We start from the raw sequence: 24,973 nt of genomic DNA on the forward strand, positions 1-24,973 counted from the left end.
CCCGGTGGCCTCTATGTCAGTCCTCCGATGCTTTGAGGACATTTTGATTCATTTCATTGTGGCATGTTTGACTTTTTGCTGCGGTTCTAATTATTGCTTCAATATTTTCTCTGATGTTTATTTTGTGACTCTAATTGGGTCGAATCTTCCTTTAACACTTGAGGTTCTGCAGTAACTTCTATTTACAGCCCAGAACCTCCAGCCCAGATCCTGTCAGCAGCGGCTTTAACCCGCCTGGTAGAAACGTTAAGGAGAAGCAGAGAGAACAGAGAGCAGGTGGTACCAGGTGGTATCAGGTGGTATCAAGTGGTACCAGGTGGTACCAGGTGGTATCAGGTGGTACCAGGTGGTACCGGGGCTTTGAGCTGCATTGCGACTCGTGGTGACAGTCGGTACCGTGTCTTTATATCAGGATGTCTGATATAAATCAGATATTTTTTCTATCTGTCGGTGGAACCGACTCAAGCTGCCTGTAGTGAACCGGGCCTTTAGCAGAATGATGAAGTTAAAGTCAGAAGTTTCTCTGCAGCCGAAGCATTTCTGAGTTTATGGGTGAGGCGGGTTTTGTCCCGTTATTTCAAGGACGATTATGAAAATAGAAACAGTTTTTCTAACGTCAACATCAGACCTACTAAGTTTTTATTCACAAACCAGAGTATGAAAAAATATTCTTGCCCATAATTTGAAAGTTAGAGGACACAGATCCGCCCCCCTCCTCACCTTGGACCCGGAGTCTGAACAACATGGAGGCTCTGAGAGTCATTATTAGACTGAGGGCAGCCAGACTAGTTTATTTTTACTAAATTATTATATTTAGCAAAATATTATTGCTAAGGGGCACAAACAGGCCTTCTGCTATACATATTAAAAAAAAAAGAAACTCAAAAAGGGCACTAGGGGCATCAAGGATAAAAGGGGCAGGGGCTCAAGCCCCCTTCGCCCCCCTCTATGCACGTGCCTGCATAATTGCACATTTATTCAGTCTAGTTGTATGCTGTGTGCTCTGAGTGACATCATGCTTTATTATTTGTTCTACATTATATTCAGAATTCCTAATTGCCCTTTCTGAACAATTTCAAAGATAGCATGTTGCTGTTTATTTTTACATGTTTGACCAAGATAGTCGGACTATTGTTTCAGTTTATCATTTGTTTTACATTGGCTGTTTTACTCCTAACTGCACTGATCGGCCAATGCTAAACCTTAGATATCGGCATCGGAAGTGAAAAATGTGGATCGGTGCGTCCCAGTCACGCCTGTTTCTCCGACAGAGAATCTTGTTGGCGTCTGGCATCATGACTCTGAAACACCAGAACACTTTTAGAAAAACAATACTAATGAACTGTAAATAGGCCATCACTGGATCTTTCTGTAGAATAATGATCCAAGACAAATGACAGAGACATGTACCCTAGACTTCACACAAGCCTTCTCCCACGTTGATCCTGACGTTTTGTGCAGGTGTGAATAAACTCAAGCCAACTCTCCTATTGACCAAACAACCGGACCGAGACCCACTTTTTGAGGTTGTTCTGGTCCACTTCCACATGAACTCTGGTGCGGTTCGCTTCTGGTGTGAATACCGACCGGTCTCAATCTGACCAAACTACAGGGAATGTAAGTCTTTTTGGACTTCATGAGGCACCACTGCTGGGCTTTGTGGTACAATGAGCCTTTCTGTGATGCTACTGGCTGAATGTAGTGACTGTACTGTTTTCTGATAGCGATGCTGCTGCCAGCGTGTTGTGCATCGGGACAGGCAAAGATCTGGTCTAATTGCTGCCAAAATTAATATTCCATCTCAAAACTTTTTTTTTTTCTTTTTTTTACAAAGTACAGTCCACTTGCAAAAAAGCACAATGTGAAACCGTTCCAAACAAGAAAAATAAAGACTGCTTTTGGTCTGGCCTAAACAAGCGGACCGAAAGACTTTCCTGGCATGAATACACTCTAAAATAATCTAAATTCTACAAACATCTCTCTCTCTCTATATATATATATATATATACACATATATATAATGCCCAGCTTCATCATATGTTGTAAAAGTATGCAGTTGTAATAATGAGAAAAGGGCGGGCAAAAAAATTGTGCCACCAAAAGCCCTTTTTTCACATCTTTGTGGCTAAAGTCAAAGCTTTGTGTAGGAAATCAACTCTTCAAATTGAAAACAAATTGACATTTAAAGCCTCGTTAACACAGGAGTGACCAAAACCTGGAATTAACCATTGCTATTTCCATGTACATACGATCTCCTCGTAATCAAAGTGAGAGGACGTATAGGCCTGAGTGTGAAACCCTCTGAGACTCTGAGGGTGTGAGTACCAAATTATCAGGAGACCAGAAACTTTCCTTTGGGCACTTTTTTTTTCTCCCTTTACTAATTAAGATAAAAATAAAACCCCTCAGGGGAGAGGTTAAATAAATCTGCAACAGGGGCAGAGATTATGGATATATGATGTAGGTTTTTGAGACGTAGCCTGAGTCCTAATGGCTGCTGTCGGCACAGTGATAGGAACTGGCATTTAGGGAGAAAGAGAAGGATTCCTCTCATTAAAAGCTGCTTGTGAGCTTCAGATTTAGGTGGGCTTCTGCGATTTTCTATAAGAAATATAGGAATTATTTCACTTGTGTAAAAAGAAGTCGGAAGTGGACCTGAAAATGTTGGCAAATCGTACTAGAACAATGATTCATCAAAATTTCTAACTTATGTAGGGCAGAGGTGGGAGTGTAAGCTCCGCCCAGGGGTGTATTCATGTAAGGTGTGACACACTTTGAGTTGGATACAAACCAGAGCTGACAGAGAGACACTATCACTGCTCATCACCTCATCAGGGGAGGTAAGATGGTTTATCTCTCCTTTCTTTTGATAGCATGATATTTGGCTGACTGTGTTTGCAGTCTGGTAACAGATTTTACCTAAACTGTTTTTTTAAATTTTTTTATTGTGCATGGAGAACATTTTTTAAACCTTCATTCCAGCTTTTATTAGCACCAGAAATATTTATTTGAACATTTACATGAACGTTCATTAATTTTATGCATCTTTTCCATCAAGTTTAAAATATGAATGTCACTAAGTTTGAAATGAAAATGAAAGAATATTAAACGATACAAAAATATTTGTTTTGTTTTGTACTTTGAAACACAAATATGAAGAAAATTATTTTGTATAGTTTAATTTTCCTTCTTTTTATTGTTATTTTAGACATATTTTAGAATTATTGACTTAAAACAAGCTCTTCCTGAAAAGTTTGATGTAAATCAAGTCAGTTTTGTCTTATTTCAAATGTGCTAAGATATTTTGGTACCATTTAATTTCCCTTGATATTTTTATTATTTTTTATTTTAGACTCAGTGACCATTCATATTTTAAATTGAATGGAAAAGATGCATAAAATTAATTAACTTACATGTAAATGTTCAGATAAATATTTCTGATACTAATAAAAGCTAGAACAATATTTTTAGTCTAGTTACTAGACCAAAAATACTTGGTAAGATTTTTATGTTTTTTGAAGTGAAAAACATAAAACATTAGATAGAATCAGGAGAGCAAATATGTATTATCTGATGTGTATGGAGACACATTATAGGTACCCCCCTCCCCCCCCCTCTCTTATTTACCTACACATTCACAAGCAGCTAAATGCTGAAAATGCCAAAAACAATTATTTTACCACCATCATTTTGGCGCCCCCTCTAGCAGCGGCCACATTTTGCGCCACTGGATAGAATTAAATTTCTAGATAAAAAAGGCTCCAGCTAAGAACCTTTTTTTTTTCCTTCTTGTAAATATATAACTGACTGTGCTTTGCCAATGCCATGGCGGCCGCCCTTCTCCTGCCGCCAGCAACCGGATCATCAGAAGGTCAACTCTTCCACCAGTCCCAGGATGACGCACCAGTTCCCAACTCTCTCCGAGGGCCAGAAGAGGGAGCTCCATGAGACGGCTCTACGCATAGTTTCTCCAGGGAAGGGCATCCTGGCTGCAGATGAGTCTGTGGGTCTGTAGCACTCTGATTACCTCTGATTCCTGGTTAAAACCACATTGTCTGAACTCCAAAGAGAGGATCCTGATGGATAAATCTGGACGTTTTCTCTGCAGGCAGCATGGCCAAGCGGCTGGCCCAGGTCGGGGTGGAGAACACAGAGGAAAACCGCAGGCAGTTCCGTCAAATCCTCTTCAGTGCGGATGATCGCATCAACAGCTGCATTGGAGGAGTCATCTTCTTCCATGAGACCCTCTACCAGCACTCTGATAATGGCGTTCCCTTTGTGAAAATGATCAGGGACAGGGGGATCCTGGTTGGGGTCAAGGTGCGTCCGCTCTCCAGTGAACGCGCAGCGTGATGCAGGTCAGAACTAATCCAAAGTTTCTTCTCTCGATAGGTTGACAAAGGCGTCGTTCCTCTGGCGGGAACATGCGGGGAAACCACCACGCAAGGTCCGACCAGCTCATCTTTATGGATCGGCTCTTTTTTTTTTTTCTTTAAGGATTTGCAGCTCAGCTTTAAACCTTTCTCTGCAGGTCTGGACGGCTTGGCGGAGCGCTGTGCGCAGTATAAAAAGGATGGAGCGGTGTTTGCAAAGTGGCGTTGCGTGCTCAAAATCAGCGACTCCAATCCATCGAAACTGGCAATCACAGAAAATGCAAATGTGCTGGCGCGCTGCTCGAGCATCTGCCAGCAGGTTAGAGGGATCGGTAGTCTGCACGTTATTTGTGGACTGATACACCTGTGTAGATTGATTGAGAATCTTTGATGTTTTGGGTAGAATGGCATTGTGCCCGTCATTGAGCCAGAGATTTTACCTGATGGTGACCACGACCTGAAACGCTGCCAGTATGTCACAGAGAAGGTGAGGTTTTTGTATTTTTAATATCAGGCTGTCCGGACACACTTAAAAAGACTTAAATGTATGTATCCAAAATTAAGGTGTGAAATTAACTTTAAAATGGTGGGGCATATATATATGCCCCACCAAGTACAGCCCAGAGGAGGTGGCAATGGTGTCCGTCACCGCCATGCGCCGCACCGTTCCCCCGGCCGTACCGGGTGATTAAGGATATATAAAAGATATGGCACATATCTTTTATATATGCCAAAAGATAATGGAGAATCTTTTAGAGTAATGCTCAGGAGGAGCGTGGCAAATGTCACGGTCTGACAATGGAAAGAGGCAGTGTCTCAGACCATCAGTTTCCGAAACCACACACACAAAAAAAACTCATAAAGTGCATGCCACTGCTCAGTGCGACCCGACAGACCACACACAGGATAAAAAGCCTTTTTCCTCAGATCCGCTGGAGCGTTAAAAGAGCCTCAGGAATGTGGGGGGAAAAAATTTACTTGGAAAGAACATCACAGAAAAATATGGAATTATTTAAGACTTTAGCAAAAAAAACAACATTCAGTTCAAACCTTTTGTGTGCTGCAGGTCCTGGCTGCAGTGTACAAGGCCATGTCAGACCACCATGTCTATCTGGAAGGCAGTCTGCTCAAACCCAACATGGTCACTCCTGGACACAGCTGCCCCACCAAGTACAGTGCAGAGGAGGTGGCAATGGCGTCCGTCACCGCCATGCGCCGCACCGTTCCCCCGGCCGTACCGGGTCAGTCACACTACACCCACTGCCGACCAGAAACACACACACTTTTGAAAACACTCCATTCTACCCCTGGTTTTATGTAAAATCCCCGTTTGCAAAGAACTGTATTTACCTAACAGAAAGATGCCAAACACTGATGGTTTACTCCCTGCAGGGATTTGCTTCCTGTCTGGAGGTCAGAGTGAAGAAGAGGCCTCCGTCCACTTGAACGCCATCAACAACTGCCCCCTGGCCAAGCCCTGGGTCCTGACGTTCTCGTTCGGCCGGGCCCTGCAGGCGTCGGCCCTCAGAGCCTGGAGAGGGCACAAGGAGAACGAAAAAACTGCCACGGAGCAGTTTGTTAAGCGAGCAGAGGTACTTTTTCCTGACATGTGCTGCACATAAAAATAACTATGATGCCAGGTTTAAGTAGCTGCCTGCTTTTGTGTCACGTTTATTTATTTTATTCCTCTCAGGTGAACAGTCTGGCATGTCAGGGGAAATACAGCGGCGGTGAGAACTATGGCGAGGCCGGACATCGCACCTTTGGCTCCTGCCATGCTTACTGAACAAAGACATAATTATTAAGCATTATATTGTATTTCTTATGCTATATCTCCGGTGAGTAGCACAGTAAACCCTTAGACTAGATAAAAATAGGTGACGTGTGAATATATTGAATGACAACAGCTGACAGTGTTTTATTGCAATGTTTAATGAAGACAATCAGGAATGTAATCAGGACTTCTCATGTCTGAAAGAAATGTCTACTTCCTCTGCATAATGTAATGCAGTGCTCAAACAGTCAATTCTTTAATCCTATGAGAATATTGACCTGCTAGCACGGACTACAGTTGACATCAAGTAGTGTCAATTGCTAATTATGTGATCAAACGAATGATGCTCTTCATCCCCTTGTTTGAAAATCTCTATTGCTTCTCTGAGTGGAATGAATGTGCTTAGCTTAGCGTTTAGCACTGGTTGTTCAGAGGTAAAAACAATAACGCCTGGCATTAGCTTTGAGCTAACGAGCCCCTGCTGACCTCTGAATGCATCATGCTGTCAGTCACAGGAATATTCTCTGTACAATAAACATCAAATGCAATAAAAATGCTTGTCGGTTGAAGTCTGGTTTGTTTATGGAACGGCACGTTTTTGTTGTGAAGGAATAACTAGGTGTAATAAGAATGTATTAAACAGGATAATTATCAGTATGAGTCTTTAAATATTTAGTATTTTAAATGTTTTTAGTAGCTCTCAAATTACATTTGTGAACAGGGCTGGTCCTAACCTGTTTGGTGCTCCGAGCAAACAACACACTCAGTCCCCCCTGCAGGATTTTGGGGTGTCTAACTTAAGGAGAGAAGCAATTAAGGTGGTGAGATCATTTAATAGTGCCATAAGTGTAAGGACAATATATATTCTATATAACGTTGGTAAATATTGGTTATAACATCGGCCCAAATGTTCAGACAGGTGCATTCCCAATTTATCTGTAATAAAATCGATAAAAATAGCACAATGCAACAGAGTGATTACAGCAGGCTAACACCACTTTCCCCAAATTAAAGTGACGTGATTATGGGGCACTTATTCTGACATAGCAAACAGCTAATAATTAAAAAAGAAATGGGCCTACATATTCTTCCAGTTTGTGAAATATTCAGAATAGCAATCCTAGCAACACCTCATCCTATTTAATATAGTCCACATTACATCACAAGATCACTGTCATTGGTATGCATGCAATTACTAATTTAAAACTAAACTACAATATACAATATATAAATATATTCAGGTATATACTTATACTTTTACTTATTCATTGTATAGACTTAATTTGATCATAAAGTTTCTCATTTAACATTTTGAAAAACTAATTTTAGTATATTTACAAATAATGCCGTATTAATAACCTATATTGACTGTACACTAAAATTAAATTTCTGCAAAATAGATTTGAATTCCGATTAAACAGTGAAGAATCCTGGTTAAAATCCTACTGGAACGGAGGAGTTTTCTGTTTGTGACAATCTTTCTCGCTGCCTGTTAGCATAACTGATCAACTGGGAGTGAGCGTCCTCTTGTGTTGAGCAGTGGAACCACAGCAAGAACATATTTGTCAGATGTGAAGTGGATTATTGTAGCGTAAATAGAGAATCTTTAAAACACAGTTAAACATTCATGATATCTTTATCCTATGTGTAAAAACATAGGAAGACAACATTTGTTAAAAGTCAAACCACCTCACTGCATCTTCTCAAGTTTGTGGAATCAGAGTTTATTGAGTGTTGGCAGAAATGTGTTGAATGCAACTCTAAAAGCTCAGAAAACTTCAAGTTATATAAGCCATAACTTGATGTGTTATCTACTGCTAAACAGACCAGACCTCTGTGGTTGACATGTTTGAATTTGATTTAAAGAGTAAGTAGTTGTTGCATATTAAAACATGACATTATGCATTTTTGTAAGATAAATAAATTGGTACTAAATTATCTGGACATACTAAAGAAAGAAAACATCTCCAGCTTACTTGTAAAAGTTAAGATTTGTTTTTGAAATAAATATAAATAAATATAATCAGACCAAAAAAAAAAAGCTTGAATTTACTATCTACTGAACAAATGAGGCAGAAAGGACAACCCTGGCTGATCCCTTTCAGCTTCACCCTTTGTTATCTGCTGAGATGGGTTGCTATAATTACTATAGAAATCAAATGTTGTAAAATCCTACTGGATTTTACAACATTTGACAACATACCTAATAATAAGTATGTTATTAGGTAACCTATTACCTATTGGTAATATAGGTTACTATCTACTGAACAAATGAGTAACATACCTAATACCTATTGGTAATAGGTACAACATACCTATTACCAACAGGTATTTCTCTCCATATAACACAGTAGGAATGTAACCGGTGAACCTTTTATGGATGCAAAAGCAAGAACCCCCCACTTGATGACTTTGTGTTTCTGTGTTTGATATGATGTAAAGCACTTTGAAATGCCTTGCTGCTGAAATGTGCTATACAAATAAATTTGTCTTTGATTTTGATTTAAAACAAGTTGTGTTAAATTAAATAATGTAAAAAATTATGAAACGTGTTTAACATAAAAGTAAGGTCAGTAATGATGTGGTGGTTGAAGAACTAGCTAACTAGCTAATTTGGGGACTTCATATATTGAACCAGGTCTGTTGGTAAGACTTGTTGAATTAATATTGTTTTTCAATATTTGATCATTTTGTGTTAATTGTTGGATTACACTTAGTAGCTTTAATTTGTTTTGCCTTAGACAATAAAGAAAAGTGTAAACAGTTTGTGATTTCCTTGGTTAACTCCATCAATGCAATTGCTGTTGACCTGTTTGCCCTAAAGCCTTATTGTCTGTCTATAAACAGATTCTGCTAATGCACACATTTATAGGTCAGCAACAGTATTTAACCGTTTTTCTAAATCCATATTATCCAAGTGTAGTATGGGTTACGGTAACATTTAGATTCCCCTTAGGAGAAGGAGAGCATTTTTGTATTAAATTGAATGTCAAAATGCCCACATTCTTTCTATGGTTACAGTATTTTAAAGTTTTTTAAAATCTTTCATCATCTTTCATCTTTCATCATTTTCCTGCTCCGTCACATAAAATCTGGGAAATAAAATACATCACAGTTTGCGGTAATAGTATGAAAACCTGTGAAAAATTCAAAGAGTTAGAATGCTTGTGTAAGGTGCTGTAAGTCTACTGCAGGATCGTCCAAGACTTCATATTTTATAAATTAGATCAATGCCTTTTTTATGCATTGAACACAATACGTTTAAGCAAGTGACGAATTAATTATCAATTATAATTAATTATATTATTATTATTATTATTATTATCGTTATTATTATATTCACTTAAATTTAAATCCATCAAACCGGTGACTTTTGTTGCATTTATTTTCACTGGACTAGTTTCTATGGCGGATGTGTCAGGTCTGGCAGAAGTGTGTTTTAATGGGCGTATCACTAAAGAAGAACTGAGAAGTGATCCTGACTTTTTAAGACATTTGTCTGTTCTAGAGACATTAGTCGCGATATTAAGTTTTTCTACTCATTTTTCTGATTAGTTTCTCTTTCCATATCCTTGATTTTAGAGTCACTTGGTTTTCTAGGTGTTTTTGGACGCCATAGTTTTGAAGCTTGCAAACAGCCCGCCGTCCTCGGTCTTTTTTTTTTTTTTCCAAGTTAGCAGCAGCCATGTCGGGTGTTGTGCGAGGCCCCGCTGGGAACAATGATTGCCGAATTTACGTGGGGAATCTCCCACCGGATATTCGCACCAAAGACGTGGAGGACGTGTTCTACAAGTACGGGACGATCCGAGATATCGACCTGAAGAACCGCAGAGGAGGTCCGCCGTTCGCCTTTATCGAGTTCGAAGACCCGAGGTGAGGCGCTAGCAGCGGCTAGCCCACCGAGCCGTAACCGATGCCATTGTGTTGTCAACGCGTTGCTCGGGGATCCGGCTATTTCCTGGACGTGCATTGTTCTCTTTACCAAACGTGGTTTCGCCTTTCATGTGTTTTCACTTGTTCCTAAAATCACAAAGTACACGCGGCTGTCCTGTCGCACCACATGCTACACTCTGTTATAAATGTTGAAGTCGCAGCACTTTTCCACACATTCACAGCCTCTCCTGATGCACATCCATACATTTAATTGCGCCATTTTGGCGGCAGTGTTATTTCTGCCCAGCCTCGAGTCGATTTCTTATATTGAATTTCATAATGTGATTTGCGAGTCTCCAACGTGGATTGAGATGCATTAATATGGCGACGACCCGTCTCAGTATTTACCATGCAACGCTGTCGGCATCAACGCTCTCAATGGGTTTCATGACATGTTCCTGTTTTCTAACAACAGGGACGCCGACGATGCGGTCTACGGACGTGATGGGTACGACTACGACGGCTACAGACTGCGGGTGGAGTTCCCACGGAGCGGCAGAGGCTCCAGAGGCGGGTATGGGGGCATCGGTGGAGCACCGAGGGGGAGATATGGACCTCCGTCCAGACGCTCAGAGTACCGGGTCGTTGTGTCAGGTAAATGAATGAACGATCCGCTTTGTTGCTTATTGTCTCTTGACTCAGTAAAACACCACGTTAATAATAGACTCTCGCTCTGTGGTTGAATTGTGGCATTCTGTAACTGGTATATTAAGACTTCCCGGTGAAAATTACAATTTTGATGAAGTAATCTTTAGTTGGGATACTATTTACAAAAGTGCTGTAGTTCAAAATCCAATATGGGTGCTTCACTTTTTTTTTTTAAAACATCAGAAAACTAGCAAGTATAACAGCAGGTATAATTTCTGTAAGTTTTTATTTTTCGTGTAAATCAATGATGCACATGGTATTGGTATTTTGGAGATGGTATCCTCATCTCCAAAAATTGTTCCTCAATATTTGAAAGTGTAAAATTAAGAAAAATACAATGTTTCCTACTTGTCTTGCAGCTAGTATTAAATGCTGCCATGCAATAAATAACATTACATAACATTGGTTTCATATTGTTATAGTCAGATAAAGCAGGACTTAATCAATCAATCAATCAATCAATCAAATTTTATTTGTATAGCACATTTCAGCAGCAAGACATTTCAAAGTGCTTTACATCATTACAAACACAGAAACACAATGCAATATAGAATCAATAATCAAAACAAAGCATTAAGTCAAGTTCCATCCATAAATTTGTAATTGATTACATTTCAAATACAATTCTAAACAGGTGGGTTTTTAGTTGAGATTTAAAAGAAGTCAGTGTTTCAGCTGTTTTACAGTTTTCTGGAAGTTTGTTCCAAATTTGTGGTGCATAGATGCTGAAAGCTGCTTCTCCTCGTTTGGTTCTGGTTCTGGGGATGCAGAGCAGAACCAGAACCGGAAGACCTGAGAGGTCTGGAGGGTTCATACAACAACAGCAGATCTTTAATGTATTGTGGTGCTAAGCCGTTCAGTGATTTATAAACTAACAACAGTATTTTAAAGTCTATTCTTTGAGCTACAGGGAGCCAGTGGAGGGACTTTAAAACTGGTGTTATGTGCTCTATCTTCCTGGTTTTAGTGAGAACGCGAGCAGCAGCATTAAACTTAAATGCATGCAGAGGTAAACGTTTTAAATTAAGCTTTTTAAAAACACTTTTTTGTGTGTTAAATGAAACCTACTAATTTCATAATTATTACATATATACAGGGAAGTAATTAAAACGGTCAAATAAACCCTAACATGTGATTGGCTAACCTGCCCAGCTGTACATTTCAGACCAGCTTTATGTACTAAAACAGCTGCCCTGCGAATTATTAATGAATTATTAAACAAACAGTGAAATGTTACCATGTAATCTCAACCCTTGTTTATGTTTTCAGTTTATTTAAATCCACGTTTAAGTAAATTGTTTTAATTATTGTGTGAGGAGTGCTTTGGATGCTAGTAGTTGGCGCCACGGCGAGTGACCAATCCAACTGAATGCAGCTCAAAGCCATTGGGACTGGCTAATTGTTGGGATCATTGGCCAAACTGCTTATTGATGGTAATCCAAGCTGACAGCTGCATATTTCTCTACAGTCCACATTTGCAAATGATAAAGAAATGTGTTCAGCATGATCTTCCACCGCCTCTGGTTTGATTCCACACAGCTCACCGGAAGTGCAAATTAGCAGTTTAGTTTTTACATTTTCATAACGTTTAATAACCAAACTAAATTAAATCCGAGTTTATGGTCGGCAATAAATCTTCAGCTTTCCAAATTAGTGTTGTGTCCCAGATTGTTTTTTTTATTTGAAACTACATGATTCTGACACCTGAATGCATCACAGGAACCGTGAAAGAGTCCTTTACCTCGCTGCTGGAAGTTGGTAAATAGAACCGATTAAAGTGATTTATGTTGAATATCTATGAAAATTGTACATATTGAGTTAAAAGAGAGCAGTAACATAATATTAGATCATTTTATTTATTTTAAATATTGATTTGGCTTTTCTAAAGTCCGTATTCAATAGCGAAAACGTGTTTCTTTGTAAGGTTAAGTTCTGGTCCAATACCTTCACCAACCAAGTCACAAGAATTTGAACATTGTTTTCGGGAGTTATTGCATTTTCTTTGATCACAAATGTAAGCTGGACCCTTTACCAAACAATGTGCATGTGTGGGGTTTTTCCAACTTTCTGCCACAGTCCATAAACGTGACAGGAGAATTTTCTCTCCAGGTTTCTGTGTGCATGATTGGTCCTGTGTCTCTGTTATGGACCGGCCTTTAAATGTGAGGCTCAAAATAATCTGTCGCACTCAGTGCTTTAAGTCGAGACGCATGTTGGCAAGGGCTGCATAATTTACTGCAGCTCTATCATCCTCACTACATCGGTGTGTGCAGTATCAAATAGAGCAGCCTGGACTGTAATAAATATGATGACCTGTACCTGCACTGTGTCATATGAAAAGGAAACTTTCTCTGTAGTGGGGCTGTTGTAAACGAATATTTTAGTAATCGAGTAATCTATTGATTATTCTTACAATTAATTGAGTAATCGGATAAATTTTTTAAAAATAAAATATTGGTAAATCTGTCATAACACCAGTGTTACTATCAGATATCAGCATCAGTCCAATTTTTCATATTTGAGTCTCCCTAACAGTTAGGGATGCTCAGTTTAGAAAATTAACCTGTAACAATAATAGCTCACTTTCTAAGTTAACCAGAAGAAAAATTATACAAAAATCTAAAATTATATTCAATTTAATAATAAAGAGGCAAGCTCACAAATATGCTTATAAAAAATGTCTATGCTCCTGCTTTTGGTTTATGTATTCATCTTCAGTCAGTTTAATAGATGAACTCTCACCTTGCCCCATACCTGTCAAGCTTTGGGTTTGAGTGTCGCCTGGAGTGGGGGGTTTAGGGTGGGGGGCAGGCGACCAAACAAACCTAATGAGGGGTGGGGGGGGCACACGACCAGGGGACAAACGTAAGAAAGAGGGTGGGGGAGCAATACGGGATATTTACGGCACCTTCGTTTGTCACACTCAGAATCTCATCTACCGCTACGATGCTTTCCGCCACCCGTTTGTTCAGACCGGGATGATATAAAATTTATTGTGCAGTTCGTCCATAAACTTGCACTATAAGCATCAACTACTCGGCCGGCCGCCGTGTTCAGTCTATCCGCTCATCTGTATAAATACTCCCGCAGCGCTCGCTCTTCCCGTCGTTCACTTTCAACCAGCAGCTCCAGGAGGAAAAAGCATAGTAAGAATACTTAATATGACGAGTTTTCAGTGATTTCGATGAAAACCCGGGCATTATCATCAATCAATAAAATCCCCACGGGCCGAACTTGAAAATTGGACATTATGCCGCCAACACTTGGCATTCGCCAACAACTCAGAGGTGGAAGTGAGAGCTCCGCGCAACGCAAATAATGTCCCGGCCGGAACACGGTGCGCTAAATAATAAAACACAAATTAACGAAGCTTCGAGTAAATTTTCCTCGAGGAATTTTAATAATCGAGGTACTCGAATCACTCGAGGAATCGTTTCAGCCCTACTCTGTAGTGTTCAGTATTTTTTCTTCAAATCACATTGTTTCGTGTGTGTGTTCGCTATTCACTTTTGTCTGATATTGTGTAGCTCTAATATTGACAGTGAAATTAAAATTTTAGCTTTAAAAATACCTGAACAGAGACAAGCATCACGTTTATCCCATCACCTGTCATTGAAGCTCTGTCCTTCCCCATGAATTATAAACAAAGTCTGATCTTTGTTTTCTTCATACCAGATCCAGTTTCTGATTTTAATCTTTAAAAATGCTTTACTTTTCCAAAAACAAAATTAAAAATAATGAAAAATATATCTATAAAAAAAAGGCTTTTATTTCTGTTGACAGAGTATTAGGGCCAGGCTACGAGAAGTTTTAATTACAAGAAAAAAAGTCATATCAGCAGAATAAAGACACAATTTTACCAGAGGAAAATTTTGAAATTACGTTCAGACGTAATTTTTTTTGTTTGTTTTATGTTGTTCATAAAATTTACTGCTGGATTTTCCTGCTACCGTGACTGTATTATACTGAACGTATTGGTGGGAGAATAATCCAGATTTTCCGAAAATTCAATATTCATAAACCAAAAATGTGTTTTTGATTATTGAACAGGCACCTTGTGCAGGTGCACTAACTTCTGAAAAATATGTTTTATCACAATAAAAGTATTCCACTTTTCCCTGTTGTGCCTTTTCATAGTTGGACCCTTGCGTGTCGTCCTTGTGTCCAGGTCTTCCTCAGAGCGGCAGCTGGCAGGACCTGAAGGACCACATGCGCGAGGCGGGTGACGTCTGCTACGCCGACGTTTACAGGGACGGAACCGGAGTTGTAGAGTTTGTGCGCAAAGAGGACATGACCTATGCCGTCCGAAAGCTGGACAACACCAAATTCCGTTCCCACGAGGTATGTGTACGGGGTTTTGATGATCTGTCATGGATAGTGATGATTCTTTGCCGCGTCGCGGTGAGTATCGTAACGAAGTGTTCCCTTAGTCGCACGCCGACACCCATCCCTTATCGTTGCCCGTCTGTAACTTCGGCCAGAGGCAGGAATGTTGCCTTTTCAATGTCAAGTTCTCTTGTGTCCGCCAGGGAGAGACTGCTTACATTCGTGTGAAATTAGACGGTCCCCGCAGCCCGAGTTACGGACGATCACGCTCCCGCAGCCGTGGCAGCAGAAGCCGGAGCCGCAGTCGCAGCGCCAGCCGCAGCCGCAGCAATTCCCGAGGCCGTGGCCGAGGATCTCCCCGCTACTCGCCCCGTCACAGCCGCTCTCGTTCCCGCTCTTAAACCTTTGCCGCCATCAATGGTTTATTTTTTTTGTTTTGTTTTCCTGCCTTCCCTCCTCCACCTTCTGATGTATTCCCTCCTGTTTTTTACCTCCAAGTTTCTCCAGATGTCAGCTATTGGTTTTTAGTTTTTGCATTTCTTGTCCTGGTGTCCTTGTGGATGATCTTGGTGTGTACGTGTACCCTCCTCTCTCCTCTCTCTGCTTTTTCCCCTTTCGTTTTCTCCTTCTCTCCCCTTCTTTACGTCATCTCAGATTTTGAACATTACAAGTTGTGCTGTGGTGAAACTTCAAAAATGTTGAGTTGTGAGAGCCGCACTCAATGTTTTTGGAAGTGTTAATCTGAAGGATTTTTTTGTCTTTTAAAAATTTTAGTAGCTTCTCTTTGGATAAATGTGGGGTGGGCTGTATTTTTTGGGGGGTTTTTTTGGAAGCCCGATACTTAACTGTATTTTACCCTTGTGTCTTCCTTTAGACATCTGAGGAGAAGGATTAAAGTGATTTGGAATAAAACCATTGTGGAGCACATTTCATTTGTATGGTCAGGATACAAATAGGACATCTAGGAGGAGGATAGGACATCTAGGACCAATCAGGTCGAGGCAATGGTATGCTTCATATTCCATAAACTGAACATTTTGACAGGTTGCCATGTTATGCATGTTATTTAACAAAGATATGTGCTACTGTACTTTGTTAAGACAGTCTGTAACATGCTACTCTGGTTTCTGACAGAATAAGCAGTCCTAAATCAAGTGTTGCGATGTAAGTGTAATCCTTGCTGTCAAATGTAAAGAAAAAGAAACAACTGCTTTGTATTAAAAGCGTCCCAGTTTTGAGCATCCTCATTGGTTAAAAAAAATGCTTTGAAGTCAGGAATTTTGAAAGTTTTTTTTTTTTTTCTTTAGTGTCTTTTGAGTGTTCAGTGGAAAAAAAAAAAAAATAGGCCCAAAACTCTTGACATTTTATTCTAACGGTCTGCCTCTGATTTTCTTCCTGGTATTTCAAGGTTTTGATTGGAGGAGTGGCTCAATGGATCCCAATCCTTGGAGCTGGATGAGTGGATCGATTAGGGAAGGGATAGGCAAGGATGGATGCTCGGGAACGGGAGCAGAGTTTCCAGGATTCAAATTTATCAGAACAAAAATAATGGGAGTCCCAGAGCACCTTTCTTTTTTTTTTTTTGCCCCTTTTTGGTTTAGGCCCCAATGGCTTTATTATAGAAGAAAACGAAACAGAGGACCAGGAAGTTGGATCAAAGGATGGAGTCGTAGATGTCCGGTATGAGGGAATTTAAAAAAGAAAATATGGGGAGGTTGGGAGAGGGTTAAAATCTGGGAATAGTTTGTAATTTTTTTGCTTTGCATAATCTTTCTTTTAGCATTTTCAATAAACACACTTTCAAACATATTTATGGAGTTTGTTTTTATTTGCAGTTTGGGCTAGCCAACCGACCACAAAAAAAAAGCTAATTTTCAAATTGGAGCCATTTTGAATTCTCAAATTTATTTAACTTGGGAAAACCATTCGTGTAAAATGTGATTTATTGTATATTTTTTATTTTTCTCAACACACTAATGATTTCTTAATTTTTTGCCATACTATGGTCACAATAAAAAAAGTGACGAGACTGTATTGTTTGCTGCACCTTGCTGATCTAATATCTTTGGCTTCTTTCTGTGAAAGTGAAGCGATAGTTCCAGAACTGAGATTAATGAGTTGCGATCTGCTAAAATCCTCAAGCATGAATTACTTTAAGTAAAATGGTAGAAAATTCAGCCTGAAAGCCCATATAGTCAGAAAGAGCATCTTTCAGTGATTCTAAATGGCTGGTTGTAGTAAATGCATAAAACAACCGTAAAACAATAAGTGAAGGTTTTATTTATGTTTTATTTTACTTGAAGTGACGCTAAACGTAGCCTACACTGTGTTCCTGGGGTGTTTTAAAACTTTACGTTGGGGTTTGGTGGCTTAACCAAAATACAGAAGCACATGTTGAGGGAAGCTGTCACTACTGCAAGTAAACCTATGGGTGTCAATCTGCCTAATAATAAACTTTATGGTTAAAGCTGCTATATGTACAGGACAAACAACTGAAAAAGAAAATTTCTGTCTGGTGCAAATAGCAGTTCACAAAGTATATACAGAAAAAACACCTCTAAAAGATATAAATATAGTAAATGTATAAATGGGAGACTAGTATATAAACTTTACTAGTGTTATGTAATTTGTGTGGGGAGGAAGGGTCAGTATTTTGAGTTTGAAAATACTCAAATATATATACAATATATTCTGAGTATATTTGTATATTCAGAATACAAATATTCTGTTACCTTGACAAATTGTTGTCAAGGTAACAATTACAAATTTTATACATAAAGATCTTTCAATATTAGTGAGTTCTTGAATGATTATGCAAGTTCAGTTTATCCAATGAACAGATTTTTAGCCTATTAAAAGTATATTTTCTTTATTTATTAAACTACTACTCCCAGGTAAGAGTCATTACTTCCCAGCCCTTTCAAAAATAAACCAAAACAGTAAAAAAAATTTTAGCAAACGCAATTAATTTCCTATGCATTAAAGCAACATATTGAAATAGTTTGTCAGGCCAGAACTGTAAAACATCTCATTTAGTTGTAAAGTTTTTCCCTGGAGTTTGATGACACATTACTGAAGGATTGTATTCTTACCCAGACACATTCATGGTGTGAAAGTTTTTATTCTGCTGGTGACGCGCCATTGCGAATTTCAAAATAAAAAACAAAACAAAACAGGATGCCAGTCACAGCCCTACTGACATGACTAATATATTCAATAAGCCTGTCGCAATAAGAAATTAATCGCATCATAAATTAAAATGAGCTCGATAATCTACATTCAAGCGATAAGCAATGTTTATTTATGGTTTCTGCTTGTGTCGTTCTTATTTCCGTTTTGTCGTTTTTTGTTGTGCTTTATTTTTGGGCTAATTAAAATGTCTTCCAGTTCCAGCGGTAAGTGTTCTCCACAAAATTAAAGTTCATTGGTTTTGGAGAGGACGAACTTCCATTATTACGCAATGACCAATACATTGCTTTAAAATAGTGTCGAAGACAAAACAATTACTATTGTTTCTGGGACAATTTGTCGTCCAGCAAAAAAAAAAAAAAAAAAAAAAAAAAAAAAAAAAGGTCTTTTGGTTACCGTGACGTTTTCAAAGAGCCCCGGCTGTGACTCTGCTGTCAAAAGCCAAACGATACCTTCCAGCAAGCGGAGGTCCGGTTTCCACTTCATCCTCCAGTCGGTGGCGTATGCTGTGAATGATGCATTGTGGGATGAAATAAGATGCCGGCAGAGAGGAGCTGGAGAAAAACGCTCGCGCCGCGCGAGGAGGCAGCGCCGCAGCCAATGGCGGGGCGCGGCATGCAGCAGAGAGGGGAGGTAGTGGGTCGAGCCGCCGCGGACAGCAGCGCAGCGCAGAGCCAACCTACCTTCATGCTTATTGTGTAAATCTTTAAAAAGCAATTAGCCGCAGCAGCATCTTCACCTTCCCTCGCCGGCTCGTTTAAAATCCACATTTCTGAACGGAGGGCCCTCCTTCCACCTCACAGGCGCAGGAAAAGGTGAGGTGCACCGCCCTGATCTAGAAGATTCATTCACTCTCAAGGTTTGGCATATTTAGGATTCTTGTTGTGATGATGTGCTTTTTTTTTTTTTTTTTTTTTAGCTGTACGCGTTCATGCTTGCTTTTGAGGGCTTATTCTAAAAAGACTTGGACTGGTTTATTTTCTAAACTGTCTGCTACGCTGGGGTATGAAAAGAAACCTTTTCATAATTGTTGCGGTTCTGATGCAAATGCATTTATAGGAAAGTAATTTAACTCCGCCTGTATCAAGTTTCACTGTAAATTTCTGCAAAACTAAACCCCCTGTTTGGTAAAAAAAAAAAACAAAAAAAAACCCTCCAGAAACCCCAAGTAGAAAATTGAAACGAAACGATCAGCTGGAAAAGCCGCTGTGCAGAATGGCTTTCACGTTCTGCGTGTGACTGGAGAAATTGCGATGATCTGGCTGGCCTGCAAGCCGTCCTCAAGCCCTCATCTCCACCACGTGCAGTGACATTATTATTTTTTATTTTATTTTATTTAACTCTTTCTGTTTCCCTCCTCAGCACGCAGCCTGAACCATGACCGACAGGAAAGCGGTGATCAAGAACGCGGACATGTCCGAGGACATGCAGCAGGACGCTGTGGACTGTGCCACCCAGGCCATGGAGAAGTACAACATAGAGAAGGACATTGCTGCCTACATCAAGAAGGTGAGCCGTGTTTTACATCAAATGGAGTCATCAGAAGTGTTTCCCTGCAACACACTGGAAATGAATACCAAGAACTTGGGAATTTTTCCCATATTTTACAATCTGCCATGTTGAATGTTTCCAATATTCCAATTACAAAAGTTTAAACCTGTCCTCATTGGGCAAAAAAGGTAGAACTCCCTAAAGGGATGGTCCAATTTGGACATAATTTGGTCCACATTCAGATCAGCAGAGTATTTGGCTGATTCAATTTGCAAAGCGATGGCTGAGTAAGCACCGGAGGGGATAAGTGTTGGCATCGAGCTTAGCGCTACTGTGCTATCAGGCGGTTGCTGGAGCATCTAACAATCGGTGAGTCAAATAAGTGAGTGAAAGTCTTCAGACACTAGCTTACTAGCTGCGATTCCATTTCAAACATTTGTAAAATTTGTCGATATTCCGCTAGTGTCGAAAAAACTGCACAATTTCACAATTGCGTTGTTTTCGTTGTGTTAAAAAAAAAAACGCGATAAGAAACACGTGTGAATAAATTTGTTCACGCGATGTCACCCTCCTTCCACTTCCTGTTGTCTTCTTCACCATTTCTGCCAGTAGTGTAGATCTGGTGTGGTGCGAAAAAAATGTTTCCATCGCAGTTTTGCTGAAATGCGCTAATTCCGAAGTGGCAGAAAAACCACTTCATCTTAGCGCAAAAAACCTTGAATCAAAAAATGTATTGTTTTTTTTTTTTTTTTTTCCTCCAAAACTGCCGTGTTTCCATTGAGCAAATGTGTTTTTGTAATTGCAATTTGCGCAATTATACGGGCGATGGAAGCGCAGCTGCTGACGCAGCTGGCAGAATTACCAGGCGTGGGTCGGTTTAGTAACCTCGTGTGGGAAACAGCATTTTTTTTATGTCTAACTATTAAAACAAGAATATATCACACGAGCTCAACCTTGTAGCACTCCTTGTTGCTGTCCTGCTTTTCATAGAGTAACCCTGGGAGCAACGTGCAGCAACAGGTAGAGGAGGAACCGCATTGCACAAGGCGCTGGTAGAACCTCTCGTCGTCAAAGAAACGTCGCGTTCTTCCATCTGTAACCCTTCAAACTCTTGGTACACCCAATGAATTTTCACGCTTAAGTTTCCAATGAGTAGCAGTTTGGGTATGTGGGACGGGTACAGATGGCAATGGGCACATCAGCACACCCAAAACTTTGACGAGTCCACTCTCTGTTCAGGACAGCCTCATGATTTAATGAGCTATTCAGACAGACCTAAGTTTTGATTTGAGCAAGTGCTGTCTTCATTTGATCCGTCTCAGGCAGCCTGTGTGTCTGCTGACCTTCATCACCGTCTCGTCTCGTGTTGGATGCTCTGCTGTAAGCATGTAGCAGTAATGCGCCGCTCCTTATGCCTGACATTTTGGCCCTTTCCATATTCAATCATGATTGTCCGCGTGGGTGCCACGTTATGTGCAGACTGGTCCTTCCGGGTGCTTAACTTTTTTTTTTTTTACTTTTTGAGTTTTAGGGTAAAGTTAGGAAAACAGTGGAAAGTGGACAGAAAAGCCCAAAGTTAAAAGAAAAGCATGACTTGTGAAATCTTTTTGAAAACGAGTGAACCAGAAGGAATGTGATACGCCTGAGTTTAGCTGTAATTGAGATAAATTTTTATGTCTGGTTACACTTTTGTATGTGCAGCGCACACAAAAGTGTTTTGTTTTTGTTTTTACACTGCCAAGGTCTGCAGCCTTTGCACTTAAAGTGAATTTAGGTAAAGGGATTTGTTTAGAACATTAAAACGTCCTTTACTCTTTACAGATGGAATCAATATTTTATCTCAATTTGAAGTGGGGGGGGAAAGTATTTAACCCTTTAAAAAACTTCTTGTTTTCTTGTTTCAGATCAAACAAAGTTTTAAATTAGATTTAAAAAAAAAAAAAAAAACTGTTATTGGAAATCTTATGCTCCAAATAAGAAATGTATATAATTTTTTGGTTTAATTTTACTTTTCATAGCCAGGCTTAATTGCTGCCTGGCCTGTAAAATCAGCTACAAAAATGACTCCAAAATTGCATCGACTGCTCATCCAGGAGGTCAGAAAAGAATGCAGAGCAACATCTAGATCACTGTAGGCCTCACTCTTCTTAGTTAAAGTCGAAGTTCAGGAAAGTAGGGTATTACATCTGGGATAAAATATCTGGTGAAAGCCGGATGAAATACGTCAATGGACACAATCATGAGGCGTCCAGTCAAAGTCTTGAGTTTACATGCAGTGTGTGTCTGTGCTGGAACAGAATCCCCAGCCAGTTATCAGAAATGGTTGCTGCCATCAAAAGTGGCAGGTTGAAGGGGCAATTACTTTTTCACATAGGCCCACGTTGGTTTCCTTAGATTTTTTTTTTTTACCCTTTATAAATAAAATAATTATTTTGAAGTTGCGATTAGTTTTTCCAGTAAAGTTTCTCTGATGTAAACGCAAAATTTTAAGTGTGACAAAAAAAAAAAAAAAACAGGAAATCTGTAAGAACTAAAATACTTATTTTAAATATTAAATTAGTTCATTGACTACCTGCTTTTGTAACATTTTACTTTGGAAAGCAAGATGTTTTAAAGTTGCAGTATGGAACTTTTTCAAACTAGTTTTTTTCCATATTTGTTAAACCCGTCACCAAGTCATGACAGTTTAATTTAAGATGGATAATCTGTGAAAAAAAATGGAGCTCCTCCACCTCCATGAGCTACTACTGCCATCTGAAGATATACAGTCAAAATCAACCAATCAGAGCCAGGAGGAGGGTCTTGTTGCTGTCAATCAATGATGATTAGCTTGCTAATGGTAGAGAAACAACTTACCATTCAGGAAAACTTTATCCACCATCATCGGTGGCTATGCTAACTAGCCTTAGCTAAGTTGTGTGAGTAAAGGGGGGTGAGTACGAATGATTGGCAACGCCAAACCCCTCCTCCTGACTCTGATTGGTTGTTTCCGACTGAGTGGCATATTTCTCCAGTTAGCATTGGGAAAAGGCAGAGGTACTCTGTTTTTATTCTTCAGGCTATCTGTTTTTTGTGATACTGTCACAACACAATGATAATTTTAACAAATATATATAAACAAATTATTTAATAAAAGTTACATACTTCAGCTTTAATTGCAAAATGTTGTCAAAAAAAGAAGGTTCCTTCCTCCACTTCAATGCAATCGTGTGTGTGTGTGTGTGTGTATAAAGTAAAATCTGCTCATGCTAAAAACTAGCTTTCCCCTGTATCTTCTATGGCCGCCACATTCTTGGCCGTGAACATCTACAACCCAGCCGTTAATCCTCTCCCCTCGTCTCTTTTTAGGAGTTTGACAAGAAGTACAACCCCACCTGGCACTGCATCGTTGGGAGGAACTTTGGCAGCTACGTCACCCACGAGACGAAGCATTTTATTTACTTTTACCTGGGCCAGGTGGCCATCTTGCTCTTCAAGTCCGGCTGAGTTTCTGATGTGTGTCGAGGAGTTTTTCTCCCTGAACCTACATCGGAAATGCACTGGTGGCTGATGTCTCCCATAACACTTATGACATACCATAACGATGCAAAATTTGCCGTGCGCAAACTGCATGGACTATAACACTTATATAATATGTATGTTACAGTAAGTTTACTTTTCGATAGTTGCCATTCGAAGGCAACTTGAAGTAGTTTTTGTTGATTCTAGGTTGTGAGAGATTTCAATGTGGCCCTTGATTGTACTATACAGGAAAGCTGTAGAATGTAGTGGTTCATCTGCTTTCCTTCATCACGTGGTGTCGCCAGAACCCCATTATGGCAAACTCGTGTTTTAAATCGTGACGTTAAACCTCGTGCACGACGATTCATCTAAAAAAAAAAATAAAAATTGAAGTTTGATCATGGAAAAACTTGAACAAGGTAAAGAGAAAAAAAAAAGTAATATGTAGGAAATTATGTCATCCCTACCGCACGGGAAACAAGATCTGTTTTTTTTTTGAGGGTTCGGGGGGGTTTGATTTCATTTCAATATTCGATCAATCTCCAGCCGAGGGTGAAACTTTAGCAGCCGCGTTCAGAAAAGATGTCACATTGCCGAACACACGTCACACTCTGGAGGAGGCACTGGAGCGAGTGCAGGCATTTCCAGAGAGGTTTTAAGTTTGTCAAAATCGTAAACTTTCACTGTGAAGGATGGAGCATTTAGGGCTCGCACAAGCAGACCTTAGCCTGTAACGTCCGCGTTCTGAGACTACAGACTGGTTACCAGAATTCACCTACCTAGATCTTATTCATGATCCTGCGTCACTGCATGTTTGGGAGGTTTTTACTGCTTCAAAAACTCTATGTAAATCTGTTCTCGGAGGCAAATAATAAGCTTTTTTTTTTTTTTTTAGTTTCTTCTCTACAGTACGTGGATGTTGGACGTCGCTGACATGCGTCTTGTCCCAGTTATTGCGATACAGCCGGATTAGATGAACAGATGAGGTTCAGTTTTAACGAGGCTACCACCACCCATGCGTTTCAGATAGTTGTGTTGTCTCATGTGGCTTGTGATGCCTTTAAAGTTGCAGCACCTTAAGTTTTAGTTTTAGTGGCCAGTGTCTTGCCGGACAAATCATTTTAAATGTCAACTCCTTTAAAAAAAAAAAAAAAAAAAATTGCCAGATAGGTTAATCTGTTACCCTTTCCGTTACAGCGTTTAGGTTTTTAGTTTTGTAATGTCAATATAATTCATTTTTAAAAGAAAAAAAAAAAAAGCTATAGTTTTTGAATTGTGGACTTTTGGACTGGACAGGTTGAAGGGTTTTTAGTTTGTGGGGGCGGATAACACGCATTTCTCGCTGTGCATAACGACTGAATGTTTACTAAGTTATCGTTCCCCATTTGTCAGTTGTGGGTGAAATGTTTAATCAAAGTCTTAACCTTGGATTGATTTTTAATTCTTATTCTTTTGTCATGGAACGTCTTCCTAACTGTTGTGAAAGTAAACTGATTTAGCGCTGTTTTTCCTCTGGCATGTATTCTTTGCGGTGTATGTGTAGGAGCCGTTCCGATGCTGTTAAATTTGCACAAAACTTGTGCCTGTCATTGCTCTCAACTGTAACTGGCTTGAGTACAATTGCACTTCATTAGATTTATCCAGTAGGTTGCTACAGAACCAAAACTGTATAAACCGGATAAAATAAAATAAAATAAAAAAATCATTGTTGACTTTTAGTTTGTCATTGCCTTTCTTT

The 24,973-nt window shown here is 39.6% G+C and overlaps 3 protein-coding genes and 1 long non-coding RNA gene across 6 annotated transcripts; 3 read left to right on the forward strand and 1 right to left on the reverse strand.

Moving 5' to 3' along the window:
* Positions 1 to 2,714: 2,714 nt before the first annotated feature.
* On the forward strand, positions 2,715 to 6,716 carry LOC116708057 (fructose-bisphosphate aldolase C-like). The gene is made up of 9 exons (XM_032545821.1): positions 2,715 to 2,840; positions 3,854 to 4,007; positions 4,109 to 4,320; positions 4,393 to 4,447; positions 4,532 to 4,692; positions 4,777 to 4,860; positions 5,440 to 5,614; positions 5,766 to 5,965; positions 6,067 to 6,716. The coding sequence occupies exons 2-9, from the start codon at positions 3,896 to 3,898 to the stop codon at positions 6,157 to 6,159; spliced, it is 1,092 nt and encodes a 363-aa protein (XP_032401712.1). The 5' UTR covers positions 2,715 to 2,840; positions 3,854 to 3,895; the 3' UTR covers positions 6,160 to 6,716.
* Positions 6,717 to 7,502: 786 nt separating this feature from the next.
* Positions 7,503 to 8,568, reverse strand: LOC116708324 (uncharacterized). Its single transcript, XR_004336645.1, has 2 exons — positions 8,463 to 8,568; positions 7,503 to 8,431 (listed from the first exon to the last, which is right to left on the reverse strand). It is a non-coding gene; the product is annotated as an uncharacterized LOC116708324 (long non-coding RNA).
* A 1,016-nt stretch (positions 8,569 to 9,584) lies between these two features.
* On the forward strand, positions 9,585 to 16,863 carry srsf1a (serine and arginine rich splicing factor 1a). 2 transcript variants are annotated; one of them, XM_032590537.1, is made up of 4 exons: positions 9,588 to 10,020; positions 10,496 to 10,674; positions 14,897 to 15,069; positions 15,258 to 16,863. In XM_032590537.1, exons 1-4 carry the CDS (start codon positions 9,833 to 9,835, stop codon positions 15,453 to 15,455), a joined length of 738 nt encoding a protein of 245 aa, XP_032446428.1. In that variant the 5' UTR covers positions 9,588 to 9,832; the 3' UTR covers positions 15,456 to 16,863. The 2 variants fall into 2 exon arrangements, with proteins under 2 accessions (XP_032446426.1, XP_032446428.1); XM_032590535.1 differs by having other exon boundaries at positions 9,585 to 10,020; positions 14,897 to 15,456.
* Positions 16,864 to 18,866: 2,003 nt separating this feature from the next.
* Positions 18,867 to 24,953, forward strand: dynll2a (dynein, light chain, LC8-type 2a). 2 transcript variants are annotated; one of them, XM_032590538.1, is made up of 3 exons: positions 18,867 to 19,058; positions 19,606 to 19,752; positions 23,083 to 24,953. In XM_032590538.1, the coding sequence occupies exons 2-3, from the start codon at positions 19,621 to 19,623 to the stop codon at positions 23,218 to 23,220; spliced, it is 270 nt and encodes an 89-aa protein (XP_032446429.1). In that variant the 5' UTR covers positions 18,867 to 19,058; positions 19,606 to 19,620; the 3' UTR covers positions 23,221 to 24,953. The 2 variants fall into 2 exon arrangements, with proteins under 2 accessions (XP_032446429.1, XP_032446430.1); XM_032590539.1 differs by having other exon boundaries at positions 18,870 to 19,102.
* Positions 24,954 to 24,973: the final 20 nt, after the last annotated feature.

This window comes from Xiphophorus hellerii, chromosome 18, assembly GCF_003331165.1.
Source record: "Xiphophorus hellerii strain 12219 chromosome 18, Xiphophorus_hellerii-4.1, whole genome shotgun sequence".
Classification (NCBI taxonomy): Eukaryota; Metazoa; Chordata; class Actinopteri; order Cyprinodontiformes; family Poeciliidae; genus Xiphophorus; species Xiphophorus hellerii.

Coding starts and splice junctions, on each gene's coding strand:
- LOC116708057 (XM_032545821.1), top strand. CDS start 3,896: ATGACGCACCAGTTCCCAACTCTCTCCGAGGGCCAGAAGAGGGAGCTC. Junction 4,448..4,531: donor CGGGGAAACCACCACGCAAG/GTCCGACCAGCT, acceptor CTTTCTCTGCAG/GTCTGGACGGCTTGGCGGAG. Junction 4,693..4,776: donor GCTCGAGCATCTGCCAGCAG/GTTAGAGGGATC, acceptor TGTTTTGGGTAG/AATGGCATTGTGCCCGTCAT.
- srsf1a (XM_032590535.1), top strand. CDS start 9,833: ATGTCGGGTGTTGTGCGAGGCCCCGCTGGGAACAATGATTGCCGAATT. Junction 10,021..10,495: donor ATCGAGTTCGAAGACCCGAG/GTGAGGCGCTAG, acceptor TTCTAACAACAG/GGACGCCGACGATGCGGTCT. Junction 10,675..14,896: donor GTACCGGGTCGTTGTGTCAG/GTAAATGAATGA, acceptor CCTTGTGTCCAG/GTCTTCCTCAGAGCGGCAGC.
- dynll2a (XM_032590538.1), top strand. CDS start 19,621: ATGACCGACAGGAAAGCGGTGATCAAGAACGCGGACATGTCCGAGGAC. Junction 19,753..23,082: donor TTGCTGCCTACATCAAGAAG/GTGAGCCGTGTT, acceptor GTCTCTTTTTAG/GAGTTTGACAAGAAGTACAA.